This window comes from Psammomys obesus, unplaced genomic scaffold (assembly GCF_907164565.1).
Source record: "Psammomys obesus unplaced genomic scaffold, mPsaObe1.curated_primary_1811, whole genome shotgun sequence".
In the NCBI taxonomy this organism is placed as follows: domain Eukaryota; kingdom Metazoa; phylum Chordata; class Mammalia; order Rodentia; family Muridae; genus Psammomys; species Psammomys obesus.
The window spans coordinates 2,804,464-2,824,858 of NW_026596463.1; the positions used below are offsets into that span (position 1 = coordinate 2,804,464).

The 20,395-nt window shown below is 43.7% G+C and overlaps 1 protein-coding gene across 1 annotated transcript in view; it reads right to left on the reverse strand.

Annotated features, from left to right (window-relative positions):
- Ankdd1b (ankyrin repeat and death domain containing 1B) overlaps positions 1-18,093 on the reverse strand; it is a 53,819-nt gene extending 35,726 nt beyond the window's left edge. Inside the window, exons 1-5 of the mRNA XM_055598400.1 lie at positions 17,477-18,093; positions 12,510-12,613; positions 9,543-9,641; positions 3,723-3,821; positions 3,508-3,612 (exon numbers count right to left, since the gene is read on the reverse strand). Of these exons, the coding sequence (XP_055454375.1) occupies positions 3,508-3,612; positions 3,723-3,821; positions 9,543-9,641; positions 12,510-12,613; positions 17,477-17,654 (585 nt within the window). The 5' untranslated portion in view covers positions 17,655-18,093. The remainder of the gene's footprint in view (positions 1-3,507; positions 3,613-3,722; positions 3,822-9,542; positions 9,642-12,509; positions 12,614-17,476) is intronic.
- Positions 18,094-20,395: the final 2,302 nt, after the last annotated feature.

Consider the following 20,395-nt stretch of genomic DNA (forward strand, 5'->3'; position numbering starts at 1 on the left):
AAAGCCGTGTTGCACTAATAGGATGTTTAACATAATCTTTATCTTTTAAATATTTCAAAAGTACCTTAAGGAAAGATGAAGCGATAATAAGATGTAAAAAAAAAAAAATACGCTATATATAATTTTTCTTGCCTAGGTTCATATGATTAGTCTAAAATACCAATAGGTATTTTAAAGTCATATGTACTTTTGAAAATAAAGTTTCTTATGTTGTCATTTCATTTTTATAAGAGACAACCCAACCCATTTGAATTATGTTCAAGTAGGCTTCTCTCCCGAACACCCTCAAGGGACTCCCTACATTTGGAAGGCAGGAAAACTTCCCAGCCATGTCCAAAAAAGTGTCATAGCTCCGGGCCTCATGCCTGGAGCAGATCATCATGCCTCCTGGCCCAGGACCCCGTGCCTTCCTTTAACTAGAATAGTGTTCAGGGTTCTAGTTCCTTTTTGTTTTTCCTTTGTTAACTCATATTTTTAACCATATGTTTCAACTTGATGCATTTAATTTTTTTGCATGTAAACAAGTCAGAGGAATTGAAAGGATCTATTATAAATTATTTGATGGTTCAAATTTACTAAGTCACCAAATGCAACAAAAAGGTCAAAACCAGCCATTAAATGGGCATCCAGAGTCCCACCAGACCCATTATTTACCATCAGAATCCTTGGGACACTGCTCTACAGGGTCTTTTTGTGGACATCCAGGCCTCACAGCATTTCCCTTTATGGAGCATAAAGAGAAAACCCAGAATAAAGCAGGACCAGAAATGTGCCAGGAGGTCATGAGAGTTCAGAGCTGGAGGTGTAGCTCAGCTGCAAGGGGTAGGGGAGGGGCATGGACCCTGGGTGAATTCTTATACACTGCAGTTGATAGCTTTGGCTAAATGCCACCTCAGTACATTTGGCCCACATATTCATGGATGAATCAAAATACTCACAATCCAAAATATTCAGGAAGGAAAAAGAAAACCTGTTATCTGCTGAACATGTAGACATTTCCTTTGTCATTCACCTAGCCACGTGCTTTAATAAATTACACAGTATTCTCATTGGAGCAGGTATTAACAGTGATCTAGAGGTATTTGAAAGGGCGCAGGAGGCTGTGTGTAAGTTCTATAAAGCACTACACCATTTTATATAAGGATTTGATCTTCTGCCTGTTTTAGCATCCAAAAGGAGTCCTGGCACTGATCCCTTATGGATAGTAAGGGATGCCTGAAGAAGGAAACAGATGTCTTCCCAATTCCCCTGCCACATTTTACTACCATCACCTCCTCCCCCAAGCCGGAGCTGCTTTTGGCTTACAAAGACTTCCAGCTCAGATGTTCCCAATATGAACAGAGGACAGAAGCATAACCAAATCTGTGTACATTTCAACCAGTATGCAAATGAACTTTGCCAATATGCGAATGACCTTGGCTGGTCTCCTTCCAGCTCTCCCAACATTGTGGTTTCTTTAGTTTTGCTCACAGATGGAGGCTGACATATAGATTCAAAACATTTAGACTTCTCAGCCTCCAACTCCTGGCTCTGATCTCTCTTCTCGGGTAACGTCACAGTGATTTTTAGGGCTGTACAGCTAGGAGAATGCCCAGATTCCTCAGTTTCCGCTCAGCATGTCCCGAGCTCCATCCAAACTCTCTTATGCCTAGTTAAATTCATTTTGTCTTAAAGGTCTCTTCCTGGTAAAGCTTCTCTTGCCAGAGTCTAGAATCCCCTGGCCTAACAGGATCTGAGCTGGAAGTGTTTGTAAGTCAAAAGCAGCTTCTTTGGGAGTGGGCTGGCGGGGCGCAGTCCAATGTGGAGGGAGAAGTGAGAAGACACATGTGTCCTTCTTCAGGCATCCCTCAGGGTCCACAAGGGATTCCTTGCAGGCATTTTACTAACCCTGTTAGACGACCAGACTCTTTCTGATGAGAAGAGTCCAGGCAACAGAGTAACAATATGAGACAGAGTAAAGCTTCCTGCACAATGGGGCCTTAGGAAATTTGCAATACCTTTATACAAATGATGAGCCAATAGCCATCAGCTCCTAATCCTCGCTCCAAACAGACTTCTCCTTCTTTTCCTTCTCCACCTCCTCCTCCTTCTTCTCCTACTTTTTTTTTTTCATGGTAAAACATTCATAACATAAAAGTTACCAATCTGATCACTAGTAAGTGCATGATTCAACAGTGTTAGGTTTAGCCATTCGCTGTCTTGGGTGTGGGCACGGGTGCAGGTCAAAGGACTTATGGGATCTGGTTCTATACATCTACCTCTTAGGTTCCAAGGATCAAATTCAAGGTATTGGCTTAGTGTCAAGTACCTCTTTACCCACCACCAGCATCTCACCAGCCCTGGACTAGGACCTTTATACTTTTGTGCAAGCATTACCACCATGCATCTCCACAGCCCTTTCATCCGAAGGAGCTGAAATTGTGTACCCTGTGAACAACAGCTCATTTCCATCCCCAGCCCTTAGCAAGGTCCACTCCTTCAAATGTCCTAGGGACATACTGTATTTTATTTGTCTGTTCCATTAACCCAGGTTTACTATAGCAATAAAAATCAACTCTGAGCGTCTCTCCCTATATATCCCAGTGAACCCCCTGGGTTCATTCTCTGTGGTCTCTGAGCCTATATTAACCTAAGGTTTCTCAGTGGCTTTGGGGCTCTACACACTGCTGAGCTCCTCAGCAGACTGCCAGAGGAGGAGGAACAGGATACCACAGGATAACAGACATGATGAACAGAAAACTCGGGAAGTAGGGGGAGCTGGGTATGGAGATACATGCCTAATCCCAACACCTTGGAGGCTGAGGCAGAAGGATCACAGGCCCAGGGACAGCCGGGGATACATAGCAAACTTCCATCTCAAACAAACAAACAAATAAAAGATGAAGAGGAGTAGGTGGCTCTCATTAAACCTGCTTCTGCCTCTGAACCCACCAGCCTGCTCCTTTTCTACTCACCACAGTCTCCCACAGAGTTCAAGAGTACACTGTGATGATATTTGTTCTAGGACCTAGGCCTGTCTCTGAAGGAATGCACATGAGCTCTTTTCCTCTGTGCCTAGCACATTAAGACGCAATCCTAAGGTAAAGCTGGCCTTATAAACCTCTTACAAAAAGAAAAATAAAAAGGCATCTAGACAAATACAGTAAGAGCATTAGAGGCCATGCCTGACGTCTGCAGAACTTGGGGTCAAGTATATTCTAAAAAGGTCAGGCACTACCGCATAAAGCTAGAGCACACAAGCACACATTCTGAATACTGATGGAGGTGGACAGTCTGAACCCTGGTTGAAAAGAGGGACAGAGGAGGAGGAGCCTGGCTGCCTATGCTCCCTGCTCTCCCCCCATGCAGAAGCCTGGGCCTTTGCCAACAGCAATACTTCCTCCTGCCTGGTGCTCTATCAGCGAGAGTAGGAGTTGGCTGCAAGGGCCACGCCTGTGTGTGCTTGCTGCTCTGGCAGCCCCTCCCAGGCAGGAAGAAGCAGAACGGATAAGGAGTCCGCCAACACACCTCATTGGGCTGGTTCATGTCCTGCAGGTGCAAGTCTTGAATGAGGTAATCCACAATGCGCAGGCTGTTGTTCTGAGCTGCGAAGTGCAGAGCATTCATTCCTTCCTGAAGAGGGTCGGGGTGAAGGAGTAAGTACTTAGCTCAGAACCCCATGACCTCCCGCCCTGTCACTGGTGTGGTGAGAGCTCAGGCCCTCAGGGCGCCTGCATACCTACCTGGCTCTCGGCTCTCTGGTCTGCTCCAGCTTTAACGAGCATGAGCATGATCTCCAAGCTTCCAGACCAGGCTGCAAGGTGAATTACTGTCAAGCCATGCTTCCCAAGAGGAGAGAAGAGGAGAGAGGACCCATTACATGATGAACCACCACATCTGTCTCAGCCAAAGGAAACCCTGTGTGGTACTAGATTATTGAGGAACTAAGAAATAAGTAATTTAATATGTACAGAAGTAATATTGCAATTCTACAGGGGACATATAAGTAGGATTCCATCTGAAGAAAATAAAACGAAATGCTTGCTGCACTATAGTCTACTAAAAGTAGATAAATACATACCACAAGCACAAAATAATAGCTAGATTAAAAATACCTAGACTATAATGTGTTCTCTCTTGATTTAGAGCTAAAAAAGAAAAAAGTAGAACATAAACCAATCAGACAAATGACACGTTCAAAGCCTATCATTAGTTAAAATACAAAATGGGTCTCTAACATGTGAGGCGTTCTCACACAGCAACCACAGAAAAGCGTGAGGTGAGGGATTAGAAAAATACCAAACATTACTGTGGAAACTAGCCGGCAGCTCTATTTGAAATCAAAATCTGCTCTTGGTCTTTTGGCCCAGGCCGCCTCTCTAGGTTGATGGCGTCTCCCTTCCTATCCCTCCCATCTGTCCTCTCAAGGTCAAGTGAAGTCTGCCAGCCATGTTTACCCTACTCTTCCCTCTGCCTGCTTTCCCCCTACATCAACAACAAAAAAATCTTCTCCATACTTAAAAAAAAAATCAAATCAAAACACAGGTATTCATCAACCCCTGGGACCCAAAGTTACACACACACACACACACACACACACACACACACACACACACACGAGTATTAATCATATCAATGAGTAACTAGAAATTATATACAGTCATCTATATGAGAGAGTTTCATAAATTGTGAAATAATTATATCGCACCACACCATCACAAGTAATAAATGATAGCAATAAAATGGACTTGAAAACACTTTCATGAACTTTGTTAATATGAAAAACAAGACATAAAGTGTAATTCCACTTAGTTTAATTTATTAGCATCATTGAGGTGCGCATGTGCATGCATTGTGTGTGAGTGTATGTCTATGGGGTATGCATGCTTGCATGCTGTGACGCATTTGAGGTTCTACCGTGGGACCCAGGGATTAAACTCAGGTCTCCAGACATGCAAGCATCTTTATTCACCGAGCCTCAATTTCATTGTCATAAAAGGTAAGGTAGGCAAAACCTCTCATATGCAAATGTGTGTGTTTATACCTCCCTTTAGGTAGATGGCTATAGGATGGTACATACAAGTATTGATAAAAATATTTTGATGCAGAGAGGATGATATGAGGGCATAGAAAGAAACACATACTTCTCACACAGCTAAGTGGAGCCACCAGACAAAAGAAGGGCACACCAAGAGAAGAAAACAGAAAAGACAAGTTTACAGAGGAACCCGTTCCCACAGAAGCTATCCAAAAACTCCCACAGGTGTCTGTGTGCGTGTATGTGTGCATGAAGGAGCTAGTCTGAGAGCTTCGTCTCCGAGCTTCCTGACCTGGGGAAAGCTGTATGCTGAATTGTTAAATCGTGCACTGAACTAGCAGATAGAGGCACGGAAGGAAAGAAACCATCAGCTCCGGCTGTTTCAGGAAAGTGGCATGAGGAGGCGAGAAGAAATGATCCGGGCATTCCGCTCACGCTGTGGGAGCTGTGGAGAAGCTCTGAGTGTGGTCTTCGCAGCACTCAGAACTGACTCCACCCTCACACCACTGCCAGGGACCTTAGTAGTAGTTAAAGCCCTGCTGCGGCTTCACAGTCCAGATCCTTTTGGTTTTGTTCTGTTTTTTGAGACACAGTCTCACTATGAAGAGCAGGCTGGCACACTCCTGACTCTGCCTCCCAAGTCCTGGGATTACAGACACCCTCCAACCATGCCCAGCGGTCTCCTTGTCTTTAAGGTCGCATGTATCCTTTTCTGTGTCCTTTATCCCTGTCAGAAAAGCCACCCATCTCTCCTACGCAGCCTTCTCGCTGCAGCATCTATGCCTCAAATAATGGTGATGGTTTTGGTCCAGGACACAGGCTTGTTAGATACATATATCTGAATAAATACTCAAGAAGTCAGGGACTGGAGGCCTCTCCTGTTTGCGACGTGTTTAAGCCCCTGGGTATGTATATCTTTGGCTGCTGCAGACACCATGCTTCGGTGTCCTCTTAATCTGAAAGGAGTTCAGGTTGGGAGAGTGCATGGGGAAGTCTGTGTAATTCTAACTCAGCGCCTCTCGACTACAGGCACTTTCTGGGGTACATCGAGATACGTCTGGGGACATTTTTAATAGTCCCCATTTTTAATAGACTCAGTGGTGATATAGGGCAGAGGCCAGGCATGCTGTTGAACACTCTGAGACACACAACCCTTCCTCACAACAAGGAACAGTAGGGTCCTAAATTTCAATGCGTCCGCAAGTACTCTGCCGAGAAACCCTGCTGTAATGTACATGCTCCATCAAACTTACAGCTCAGTTGTCACTCCATGAAGACTTAGTGCACTTTGTACTTACAAGTCCAGTGTAGAGAAAGCTTAGTGCTTTCTCCTCTTTCTTTTGCAGGAACGGGGTGATTTATCCTGGGTTCTTTTAAGTGCGTTAAGCCAGTTTTACCTCTTCATTTAGGATTCTCCTACTAATCACTACTCCATATTCAGGCACTTTATCCAGCTTCATACACGGTCCTGTTTGGTTCAGCTGATAAATCACATAGTGCTAGTCCCTCTCTTTTCCCAAAGAGATCACTCCTAATTTTGAGGCAAACAAGTTTCACAAACTCCTAGCTCTGATAGAAAAAAATCTAAACAGTGGAAATCCAAGCAACAAACAACTTGAGTTTCTGAAACCACGAATTCTTATTGGAGCCATTGTTCATTAGAGGCCAAGAATCACAGTATACAGACATAAATGTTCCCAGAGGGGAAAGGAGTGTTGGCACAAACCTGTGACCCCAGGATTCTGGGAGGCAGAGGCAGGCAGATTTCTGTGAGTTTGAGGCCAGCCTGAGCTACAAAGTGAGTCCAGGACAGCCAAGGATACACAGAGAAAACTTGTCTCAAAAACAAAAACAAAACAAAAGCAAAATAAATATCCCCAGAGGCCCTTCAATGTCACAAATTCTTCTGCTGTGGAGTTGGCCAGCTCGAGCCCATGACATGGGTGACACAAGGTATGAAATGCTGGAAAGTCACAGATGAGCTGTCCCCATAACCAGTCTGGTCACAGACAAGACGATAATGTCCCCTGGGAACAATGCACCCACGCACTTTTCAGAGAAGCAGCACCGAAGGCAGATGTCTGCCATTATCTTCTGAGCATCAGTCATACCCGAGGGTTCTGTCTACCCTGGATGAAAAACCTCCTTTTTATTTAGCTTATCTCAAAGCTCCTGGATGCCACCCCTCCTAGTTCTCAAATATAATCAATCAATCTGGGATATTTTAGAATCATGGATTTGTGTTTGTTTGTGTGTGCGTGTGTGTGCAGGTGTTACATGTAGAGGACAGAGGTCAATGTCAGGTGTCTTCCTCTTTTTCCCACCTTAGATTTGCTGGTTATTTATTTATAGGCAGGGTCCCACCGTGTAGCCCTGCTCTCTGTACAGTATGGGTCCAGCTACGATGGAGCAGGGGCCCTCCATTCTGTCTCTCCCACCAAAAACCACTAAGCTCTCTGGATAAAAGCCAGCTACCTGAGGACTCTGGGAAGTGAATGGTAATAGGCAGATTGGGGCACATAACCCAAACTCAGAGCATTAACAACGCTGAAGAAGTGTACGATGTTTTCCTAGAGACTCAAGGCCAATTCTAGACCAAGACATAGACAAAAAGGGACGGAAGGAAGCCCCTGGGGAAGAGAAGGTGGTAGATCCCTTGCCTCATTGCTCTTTGTCCTCGACAGCTTAGGGGAGCAGGGCCTTGGTGTATGTGTAGGACTCAGAGGTGTGTATAGAGGACACAGAGCTGTGGATAAGAAGGAACTTTGTGTACACTCTTGACTTGTGCCCTAAGGTGCACATGAATGCCTCTTAACACTGTGACAACAGCTTGGGGAGCTGAACTCTGGTGAAGACTATGGTCCACGCTCCGACTACAGCTCTGAACAGCACTGCAAAACTTTCGGAAAGCGGAGTGACATAAAAACCTGGCCATCCTTTTGCAACAAACACACTTTCTCAACCCATTTCTGCTCCGAACTAAAATCAACTCAAGATGGACCGCTGTCCTAATTGTAACATGGGGTAGGGGTCTCAGCAAGAATCGTCCCCTGAGAACACAGCATTAACTTGTTCATGAGGGCACAGTGCTATGAGCTATTCATCTCTTAAAGATCTAATCAGTGCCATGGCTCCAGGCATTATTTCCACTCCATGAACTGCAGGGGATGTGCTGAAACCATAGCAACACCCGAGCTAAATGGAAACCACACAAGACTATAAAATGTTTAGAAGAAAAATATGAGAAGATTGCCATGGTTAGGCAAATCACCCCCACATATACATAAAATCAGTGCTGGGACTCACTTTTAAAAATATGAACATTAACCCAGGCATGGTGGCACATGCCTTTAATACCAGAACTCAAGAAGCAGAGAGAGGTAGGAGTATCTCTGTGTGAAGGCCAGCCTGGTCTACACAGCAAGTTCCAGGTCAGGCAGCATTGTGTGATAAGATCCTGTCTCAAAACAAACAAACACCAAAGATTTTACTGCATTGAAATTAAGAACTCTATGAACATGGAGAAGACAGTCTGTAGCTATGAGAAGAGAATACAAACTACACACCTAACACTGGACTTATTCTCAGAGTACATAACAAACTCCAAAAACTTCACAAGTAAAGAATAAGTTAAAAGAAATAAAAAAATAACCAAACCCAGTTCTCAGAGATGTTCAAAAGATCTGGCTGGGAAGCAGCTTGGTGGTAGATGGCTCAGAGGTTCCCACCTCCAGCACTCAGAAAGTGAGCAGATTTCACTAATGATGGCACATAAATGGTTACAGGTAAAAAGATAGTTAATGTCATCTACCAGAGGAGAAGCACAAATCAAATGAGTGAGCTGTCTCCCTGGCCAGTTTCCTGTGCCATGATGCAGTAGGGAATGGAGGTGGAGAAAAAAGGGGAAAGGCCCTTGGGGTGGATTTGCTATCTTGGCAGACCAACAGGTAAACTGGTTTGTAGATAACAGCACACTCTCTGAAACCAAAAAGGTTGTGTCAGAGCTGCCGCCAGTCCTTTCTAATACAATTTTGAGGGACATGAGCTCTAGTCTCTCTATGTGAGTCTTCTTATCTATATTCTATATCTATATTCTACTGGTACTTTCCCCATAGGATTAGAAGGGAGATGGCATTCAATATCCATCCTGATTCCCATGCCTGGCACCAAACATGTGTGATGAGTTTTATTTAGAATCAGAGTCTACAGGGCAAAGCCACCATCTAAAGTTCCTGGAGCAGATTAATCTTTCGTGACAATGTGGACAGTCACATTGTTTTTGTCAACGGAAGCCAGTGCCGTAAGGTCAATACAGGAAAATAAGTAAACGCCCAAGTCTTGAGGGCAATGAGCAAACACTTTAGTCAGCAAGTGCAAACAGTACACAGTGCATGTCTTCTCCCGAGGCCTCTCCAATAATGCACAGCTGATGGAAGTGTGCCGGAGAGGAGGGCATCTGTAGTGACGGATGCCCCTGCCTGCAGGTGATGCACCCATTCAGCCCACCCTCCAGAGGCCAGCGTACCTTGTCAGGGACATCCACCCTGGCTTTGTGACTCAGTAAGAAATCCACTGCAGATAAATTACTGCTTCCTACTGCAAAGTGCAGGGCTGTGCGGTTCATCTGAGGAAACAGCATTTGCATCTTTGCTGTTGTTATCTGACCATCACTCAACCCTTTCACCAGTGCAGTGTCCTCTGATCATTTTGTTTCCTCACATTGTAGCCCAGGCTCGGTATGTAGCCAGATCATGCCAAGCTGGGTCTCCTGTCTCTCACATGGCCACTACTTTCCTATTGACTATTTGATTCTGATTATTTGGTTGCACTTTTTACCTCTTCCTTTGAAAGGTGAAAGAACCATGTCCAGCAGGTCCAAGCCTGTCATCCCAGCATTCAGGAGGACCACAAGTCCTGGGTTACATTGTGAGACTGTCTCATAAACAAAATGTCATTCACACAGTAAAACTTGTATTTTTTCTTGTATGCAATCATTAATAATGACAACATTTTTTGTACATCATGTATGTTAGATGATGTCTTGTTTCTGTGACAAAGTAACTGAGGTAAACCATTCATCAGGAAGAAACCTTATTTTGCCTCCTAGCGTGAGTCTAGTCAGACTGGCAGGAAGGATGTGCTAGGGCAAAGCAGCACGCCTGCACTAGCTGGGAGGAGAGAGAGGCAGAGGCTGGGGTGTCAGGCGCCCTTTCTAGAGTAGGCTCTAAGTGACCTGTCCCAATCTGGTAAGTCCCATTTCTTAAAGATTTCACCAGCTTCTGCTGGGCAGCAACCAAGACTTCAAGATGGCTCTTGGAGACACTTAGGATTTAAGTCATAATAGAATATATTGACAATTCACAGCAAAATTTCCTGTCTCAGTTCGTTCCTTTTCTTTCTTCTACATATTTCTTAAAGATTTTAAGCTTTATGTATATGAGTGTTTTCCTGCATGAATATATGTGTAAAATGGGTACCCAAAAGAGGCAAGAGTTCTGATTCCTTGGAACAGGAGTTACAGCCATCATACAGCGGCTGGGATACTTGTGCCATCTCTCTAGCTACAATTTCCTCTTCTATAATCCAAGCAAACAAACTGTAATTTCTATAGACACAAATAAATTGGTTTAGAAGGAAGGGAAGGAGGAAGAAGGGGAGGAGAGTGGGAAAATGAAGAAGAGAAGGAATAAGGAGAAAAGAAAAAAGAAAGAAGAACGGAAGAAAGGAGAGGGGAAAATTGAGGAAGAGAAGAAGGAAGGAGGGAAGAAGAGAGGGAGAAGTTAGAGAATGGGGAAGGAGAAGAGAAAGAAACCTACTGAAATCTTGTACTTCAAAGGAAAAGCTGCATTTTGCTCCTGTGATGCCCACAGAAAATTTACCTCGTTTTCCACAGCAGATGTTTTGTTTATCAGTAACATCCAGGCACATTGCCCATCTTCTAAGTACTGTTTCAGTTCCCCAAAAGGATGCCTGCCATTGAACAGACTAGTCTTGCTTCACACAGTAATTACATACACATGAGGATGATTTGAGATGAGCATTTTGTTTTCTTGCTTGCTAAACTGGTGGTATTTAACAAAACACAAGTCATCTTGACATTGTCTGAAACCTAGAGTTTATTCTATCATGTCAGATTTGGGCTATAAGCTTCTCCATAAACTTTATTTGTATAAGAATGTAACAATACTACTTAAATTTTAAAAATATGTTTCATCACAGATTTTAAGGAACCCTGCAGCTTACCATGACAACAAGTTGCTATAAACAAGATTATTTTAAATAATTATTTAAAAGAACATTACAAAAAAAAAAATCAGTTGTGGAATATTTGCTGGTATGTGTAAGGCTCTGGGCTTGATCCCCAGGCTACAATCGAGGGCCAAGTCCAGTCCCATAACCCTGATGGTGGGCTTCCCAACCCACCCACAGACTGTACAGATGTACTAAAGACCCTGTGTACTTCCTTCTGTAGAATGAAGAAAAGAGAGAGGGAGATGGAGAAGAGATGGGGGTTGACACACAAGGATGTCCTCTGGCTTCTATAAACATGCCCACCCACATGAACACCTACACACACACAGATGTGAACACATGTTGACGAACATATACAAACACACAAATGTCTGGGAAATAGATCAGTGGCGGGTTGCCTCAAATGTGTGAGGCTGCAGGTTAAAAACCAGTATTATAGCTACTTTGTGTAGAGCATTTTAAACGGTTTTAAACGCATACCAGAGACTGTGTTGCCTGATAGTTAGAAAAATGACTACTGCCATACTTGCTCAAAAATGAATCTCCATGCTCATATAATTTTAAGAGATGAATATATGTAATTTAGCAAATAACTATTTTCAAAGGTTTTTACATGCCTGCTTCTTCTCTTTAGTTTTCTTTTCAGTTTTAAAGCTCTAGCTGGCCTGGAACTCCCTATATAGGCCAGGTTGTGCTCGAACTCACAGATCCCCCTGCCCCTTTCTCTACGCATGTTCACAGAAGCCAGAAGAGGGCACTGAATCTCCTGAAACTAGAGTCACAAATGGTTGTGAGCTGACATGTAGGTGCTGGGAATTGAACCAAGGTCACCTGCAAAAGCAGCTAGTGCTCTTAACAGTTGAGCTGTCTCTCCAACCCAACCTTAGAGTGCATCACAGGAAAAAGAGGTAGATATTACAGAAAAGCAAGTCCTGGCTTTCCAGAATGGGCAAGAGTGAACTGACCCACAGGATGCAATTTAGGACCAAATCCAGGCCTACTACGCAACGGTGGACTTGCCTGTTGACACACAGACTTTGCCTACATGTACGTAAGACCTTGCACCCTTCTCTCCCGAGTGAAAACACTCCGAGCCTGCTCTGCTGCCTAATTCCACCTTTAGCTTTCACACCCAATTAGAGCCCCAACAGGCCAGCCAGGCTAGTCTCTTCAACTATTATCGTTAATTCGGTTGACCGGTGGACCCCCAAGCCATCACTTGTCTGTGGCTTCTACTCACATTGTTCACAGCATTAATGTTAACCTTCTTGTCAAACAGCTTCTCCATAAGATCCAAATTATTGCTTTTAGCAGCATTTTGAAAGCTCCTCTCAATTGGAAGCACTGGAAGAAAGAAAGCGAGCATGACCCAGGGAAGTGAAGGAGGCCATAATTCTCTGTCACATTTCGTGTGACTGCTTGCACTCTGAAAGGTTGGAATGGCAACCCTGGGACTCTCCCACTCTACTGTTGAGGACACGGCCTATCTGCTGAAACATTTCACAAAGCCAGAACACCGCGATTCTACCTTCTGACATTGCAAGTGTTTTCAAACCCTCAAAATGTCCCTGGCCTCAAACAAAGCAATGCTCAAGAAGACCACCCCTGAAGCCCACAATCTGATACCAGCTTAGCATGTCAGAGGGCCCAACAGACTGACCTCCCTGGGGACCTTGTTTGTGGGAAGTTAGTAGAAGGTGACACTGTGAGGAACATTCATCTTACAAAGACAAAACTTCTATCTACAAAACTCAGACTCTGTGGGAACAAAACTTTAAAATGGGCTTGCTGTCGAGACCCATGTGAAGGCCAAAAGGAATGAACATGTTTTATTCTTACTTATTAAAAAAAGGACATAAAATTGGAGTCACACCTACTGTGAACATGACCTCACACACATATTATCTGTCTCTGTCTCTCTGTCTCTTTCTCTCTGTCACACACACACACACACACACACACACACACACACACACACACGACATGCTTTATTAACTAGTACAAAGAATATTCAAGGGAGCCAGAAGGTTCTCAAGAGTTAGTCCCTATCATGGGGGATAATATAAAAATTGAGGTTAAGAATTAACAGCAGACATGTGACAAAATGTTTTGAACTGAATGAAAAAGAAAAGACAGGGCTAGAGCGATGGCTCGGTGGTTTAGAGCACCGATTATTCTTGCCGAGGACCCGGGTTTGGCTCCTAGCACTCGCATACTGCTCACAATTGTCTGCCGCTCCAATTCCAGGGGCCGGAACTCCTCTTCTGGCCTCCACACACACATCATGCATGGCACACATGCAGGCAAATACTTGTACACATGAAATAAAGGCAAAGGTTTTTGTTTTGTTTTTAAAGAAGACAAGGGCAAATAAACCTCAAGCAAACAGATAGAAGAAAAATAGCAAGGTAAAGTGAGCAATAAAATTGCAAACAGAAAAAAACATAAACCAAAGTCAATGAGAACAACAGATGATTATCTGAACATACTAATAAACCAAAAAACGCCTATCCAGATGACATAAAAAGATCAATATCACAAATGAAAGAAAGCATATTTGTACAGACCCCACCAGACATCAAAAGGATGACATGGTTCAGGAGGTAGAGGCAGGTGATTATGAGTTCAAGACACTAGGTAGTTGGGGTACGCAGTAGGACTGTTTCAAAAAAAAAAAAAAAAAAAGAAAAGAAAAAGAAAAAGAAATTAAAAGAGAAAGAAAAGAAAAAAATAAAGTAATATTGTGAACAATTTCTTTCACGTAAATTTAACAACTAAGATAAAATGATGTACTTTCTAGAAAAACTTAGACCACAAAATTCCATGCAATATTATTTAATTAACACAGATAACACTATTAGTTAAAACTATTCCAAAAAAGAAATCCTTATGCTCAAGTAACTTTTTTTTTTTTTTGTGAACTTTACCAAATATATAGAGACCAGCAGAGTCTATAAAAAAATCTCCTTTAGGAGCCAACAAGATGGCTCAGCAGGTAAAGGCTCTTGCCATGCAAGCCTGGTGACCTGCGCTCTAACTCCAGAAAGGATGTAAAGGTGGGAGAAGAGAACTGACTCTATAAAGCTGTCCTCTGACCTTCACATGACCAGGGAGCATGCATTGCCACCCTCACAGCATACAACACACACACACAAACATGCACACACAATACAATGTATTTATAAAATAAATAGAAACATAGAAGAAATAACTTTTCACCCCCTTCCCTAAAGAAAAAAAATAAACACCTTTCTTGGTTAACTGGAGATAGAAGAGAATTTGATTTTGAAAGGGCATCTACAAAAAAACTGACAACAAACATCATACTTAATTTTTTAAAATCTAAACTTCTTTTGTTCCTAAGATAAAGAATAAAAAGAGATTTCCACTCTTACCTCTTTGTTTACATATTGTGCTAAACATTATAGTTAAGTATAAATTGGTACAATATGTGAGAAGACATATAGGTGGAAAGGAAAAGTGTCTGACCTGCCTTCAGACAGCTTTGTTATACACATATAAAATCTCAAGGAATATACGAAGCAGCTCTAGAAAGAGCAAAGCTTAGCAAGTTTGCTGATTCAAGACCAATATCTAACTATCATTCACATTTTATATATCAGCAATGAACAAGTGAAAAACTAAAATTTACAAAACACTATTTACAACTGACCAGAAACCAAAATACTTACATGTAAAGGAAATACAACATACACAGTTTCTCTGTACCAAAGAAAGGTTGGTGCTGGGGAGTTGGCTCAGTGGTTAAGAACACTTGTTCCTCTTGCAGAGGACCCAGGTTCAAATCCCAACATTTACATGGCAGTCCCAGTGGACCCCAAGCTCTCCCCTGACCTTCCAGGCCCTGAGGCACGCACCTGGTGCACATCTCCACACTCACGCATAAAATAATGAACTAAATCTTAAAAAAAAGGAGGACCTCAGCGACGAAGACCTCAAAGTCTAAATCACGGGACAATAGAGCAAGTCCCTGGGGGGGAACAGTGACCGTCATAAGCGGTTTGTTGTCCCCAGATCTATTAATTTAATGCAATTTTAATGAAATGCCACACAAACATATTGTCTCTATTGGCAGGTTCATTATAAGTATGCAAAGGCAAAGGCAGTTTTGAGAGACCGGATCAGTTCTGAAAAAGGGAAGTAATGCTGGGAGACCCGCATTAATTGGCTTTCGTGCAATGCACAGTGGTGTACAAGAGCAGGGAAGCAGGGCATTAGCATAAAGGAGCGCGCACCAATAAACACACACAAATAGTATCAGTTGCTTTTTGACAGAGGTTTGCAAGTTTTGACAACAGAGAGCAGATAATCATTTCAACAAACGACATTTAAATATTTGGACACCAAACTGACTCTTAATATAAACTTTATATCTAAAAAGAAATGAACTTCAAATGGACTGTATATGTAAATGAAAAACACAAAATATAAACTTTTAGAAGAAAATACGTAAGATTTCTTATACATAACAACAACAGTATGGCTATAAATGGGGGGAAAAAGCTGGTAAACTATATTTCATCAAAATGTAAAACTTTCAGTCCTATGAAAAGTACCATTAAGGAATAAGACATGTTGCAGAGCAGGTTATTATATTTGCAAATAATATTTCTGACATATAAAATACACCCAGAATATTTAGCTCTCAGTGTCCAACAACCCAATTTAAATATGGAAAAAAAAAAAAAGACTTCAAAAGAACAGAGAGGAACCATAGTGATAAAAATACGTTACCACTACCATGAGAGAATCACAAATTAAGAGCAGCAACGAGACACCATTGCACATTTACTTAAATGTCTAAAATTGAGAGAAATAAAACACCAAGTTTCTTCAACACTTCTTTGAGAATGGACTTACTCTGCCGACGGTCCTGTGTTAGTAAAATGCCTGAGACAGTGGACAGAGGATGAGAAAAAGTTTAATTTGGCTCTCAGTTTTAGAGGTTTCATTTTAAGGGGGTGGGGGTGGGGCGAGGATGGGGTGCGATGGGGACTGAGGCAGCACAACAGAACGTGCTGATACATGTGGAGAAGGCAGCAGGAAGAGAAGGGTAGGACAGTCCTGGAATTGTCTTTGGGGTTGCCCTCAGGAACATGAGAACGTCCTTCCACTCAGCCCGCCTGCTACAAGTCTCGCGAGGTCAACTAGTGCAGTGGCTTCAACCCCGAGGAGACAGTCCCCATCCGCAGCCTAACCCTCTGCAGTCTCAGTAGTCCTCACCTTCACTCATGTCAAGCTTCATTCAGGCTGACATCTTCCTCATTTGAAGCTGAGGGACTCCTTGTCTACCTCTGCTTGACTCTAGCTCGCCTTTGTTTCTCCCGGAGCTTGCGGCGGCGGCTACGCGCAGCTCTCCTTGGGTATCTGGGCAAAAGTGGGTGCTCTGTATCCTGACCTCAGGTCCTCCTGTGCCCTGGCCCCACCCACGGCCTTCGCAGGGCCCTCAGACCCTAGCCCTGAATTGTCCCACCTGTTTGCTTCCTTGTTTGTGGTCCCTCGACCTCCACCACAACAGAATGCAAGCTCCACAGGGCCCGGGACTGTCTCGTCCTCTGCATCTCTGTCTCTGAAACATGTCTTGCAAATACTAGGCCCCGGACAACAGTTCTGGAATTAGCTAACTAACTGCACCTTGTATTAGGAAATGGTACACAGCTGTCAAGGCTGGGGCTTCAGGAAAGAGCCCATCCACGACAGCCCACAGTGTGCCGTGAAGATACTTGAGCCCTTCACTTTCAACGCCTGAAGGCTTCCTCAGTGCGGCCTCAGTTTATACTATTTTCCCAATGCATAGCTGATCGAGTCCCCGTGCTGTGGAAACCTAAGTGCAGTAACCGTAAGCGATTTAAAGTCACAATAAATCTGCGCATAAATCATGACTTGAAGCAACAGTACAAGGAATTCTTTTATTTGGACAGGAGCGTACTCATTTCTTCAAACATTCTTGTCCTCAGCTTGGAAAAGTGATCCACCCATCCACAGTATAGACTATGAATCAACAGTCAGCGGGGAGAATTTCAAAGCTGAAAACCAGCCAGCGAGGGGACAGTGTCGGAGGACAGACATCCTGAGGGTCGCCGGGGCAGAATGCTGGCTCCCGTTTCCTTCCAGGCTGCAGTGAGTGCTCCTCTAGTTCCTAGCCCACCCTCTGCCATCAGGAGACCTCGTGGTCCCAGGACTCACAGCACTCATGTCCTGCAGCTGCTGCCTCCGGGTCTGGCACCTCGGGCTTCGGCATCCTGGCCAGGCTCCTCCAGGGCCCGGTGGCCGCGGCCCTCAGCTCGGCCCCCAGCCCCCTGGCCACCTGGAGCATCAGCGTCCTCGCCCCGTGGGGCTCACGGCCTTGCCTCTCGGGGTTCATGGCCACCCGCGCTGTGGAGACCTCCCTGGGGTGCTGAGCTGGAGTGGAAACGCACCCCGCAGCAGCGCAGGGCGCGGTCAGCTCTCTTTGGCTAGGCACAGGCCCTTGGTTCTCCAGCCCTGCCCTGACCTGGGCTGGTCGGCAGTGTCCGCCTTTAGGTGTGGCTTGCCAGGTACTAGGGTTTGGCTCTACACAAAAGGAAACATTGCTAGAAATCTCTAAGCCCTCAGAAATGATCCATCAGTTCTTTGCATAATTTTAAAAATCTCTGGGTTGATTTATAGTCTGTACTCATGACTGGAAATTCAATATTAAATACTTCCTAGCTGGGCTTCCAGAATTTCCTCCTGAAAACAAATAACAAAACAACAAAAAAAACCGACTTAATTTCTTATTTGATAATCATGACATTATCAACTGTCCTGGCTGATTCTATTAAACACTGAAATAATACAGAGACAAGTCCAACAAGTCCCAACTCACCAAATAAGATTCAAATATGCTTTTCCATTATGAATTGACAAGGCATTTCAGGTGGTTCAGCGGGCAACAGCACCCGCCACCCTTGCCGAGGACCAGAACCTGAGCTCTAGCGCCAGCTCTGGATGGCTTATACCCAGCTGGAACAGCAGCTTCAGGGCAACCTAAGCCCTCTTCTAGCCTCAATGGCACTGGCATGAACATATGCATACACATACATGATAAGAAAAAAATAAAATTATATGATATCAATTTACATTTTTTTTTAAAAACTGTGTAGCCCAGGCTGGCCTCGAACTCGTGATCCTCCTGCCTCTGCCTCCTTCAGCAAATCCTACCGGTGTGCACCACCACAACCGGCCAATTTACATTTTTAAGCTTGCTTTCCTCTCTAATTTTTGTGCACCAAATTTTGAATATTAAATCAAATCAGTGTTTCTCGATTTATCAAGGAAAAATACAAACATGACAAAATGTCCACCCAGAACACCATCTAGAGCTTTTTGAAAAAGAGTAAATAGGCCTAATCTTTATAGTAGGGTATTATGATCAAAACAATAGCAAGTACACTACAGTGAATACCAGCAGAAATATAAGGCAGGACTTCCAAGGAAAGTATAATACGTAAGTGGAAAACAGCATTTAAAACTATATGTACCTGATTACACATACAGTTCCAAAAAACAGATGAAAATGTCCGGTAAAACAGTGCCAGAATATTTATTATTATTTACAATTTATTCACTTTGCATCCCAGCTGTAGCCCCCTCTCTCATATCCTCCCAGTCCCACCCATCCTCCCTCTTCCTCCCCTATGTCCCTCACCCCTAGTCCACTGATAGGAGAGGTCCTCCTCCCCTACAATCTGACCCTAGCCTATCAGGTCTCATCAGGACAGTCTGGATCCTCTTTCTCTGTGGCCTGGTAAGGCCACCTCATCAGGGAGAGGTGATCAAAGAGCAGGCAACCGAGTTCATGTCAGAGACTGCCCCTGCTCCCCTTACTAGGCATCCCCCACGAAGACTGAGCTGTCCATGGGCTGCATCTGGGTGGGGAGGTCTACATCTTCTCCATGCATGGTCCTTGGTTGATTTGTCAGTCTCTTCAGGGCCCTCTGGGCCCAGAGTATTTCAGTGCTCCTCTTTCTTCATGAAGACCCTGAAGCATTCTTTGCTGTGGTTTTCTAGGTGACTCTCTGCTTACCAGATTGTAGGGCAGCATTAGGAGTGCATGATGGATTTACTACAAGGCAGGTCTTGTGTTTGTTATCAATGGCTATTATATTTCCAGGGATTTTGACTGGTTAAGGCTATATAGCTTATGTCAAGGCGAAATACTCACACCGTAGGTTTCACACAAGGAAAGTCACTAAACCTTCCTTTACCAGTCCTCTCAAACCTGGAGTTAAAAGCAGGCCTCAGAGGAAGACAATGCAACCAGTCCTGATGAGACCTAATAGGCTAGGGTCAAATAGAAGGGGAGGAAGACTAGGGGAGGGGCATACAGAGAGAAGAGGAAGGGAGAGATTGGGAGGACAGGAGGGAGGGGGCCACAGCTGGGATAAAATTGAATAAATTGTAATAAATGATAATTAAAAAAGAAAAAAGTGTGAAAGGAGAAAAAGTTTAGGGAAAAAAAAGGCAACTCAACATGATACTCTGAAAACACTGTTTATGGTCTGTCTTTATAAAGACACTCAAGTTGCTTTAGAGCAGCGGAAGCTGAGGAAGCAAGTGTGATGTCAGCATGGAGGAAGCCAGTAAGGCTTCACAGAAGAAATGCAAGGGTAGGTGGAGTCTGATAACATATTTGGGGTTGAGAGAAGTAGAGGCAGAAATAAGGGGGTGATCTGACCGATAACCCACGAGGAATAAAGCACTTGAAAGAACAGTAGGAATCTCCTTAGTTGCTTTCTCCTGCCTTTTACTTTCCCTGTCCTTACTGTGGGCATTGCCTACATTCTTTTAGCATGAAGTTCCTTCTTTAACTCTGCAACACTTCTACTATGTCATTGGGGAAACCTCAGTCTCGTGGAGACTGCTTCCTTAGGAAGGCTTTTGGACCTTATAACTCTATGCTAACGTTGAAACCAAAGCACTCTGAGAGAGTGGTCTGGGTTTACAAGTGACTTCTCCTAATGCTGCTCTTGTATTATCACAGAACACACAAGATGCCAAAAATTACTGGAGCAATAAAAAGGACATACTAAGAGAGATGTCTTTTCCTTCCATTGAAGACGGTTGTACAGACATGCGATCACT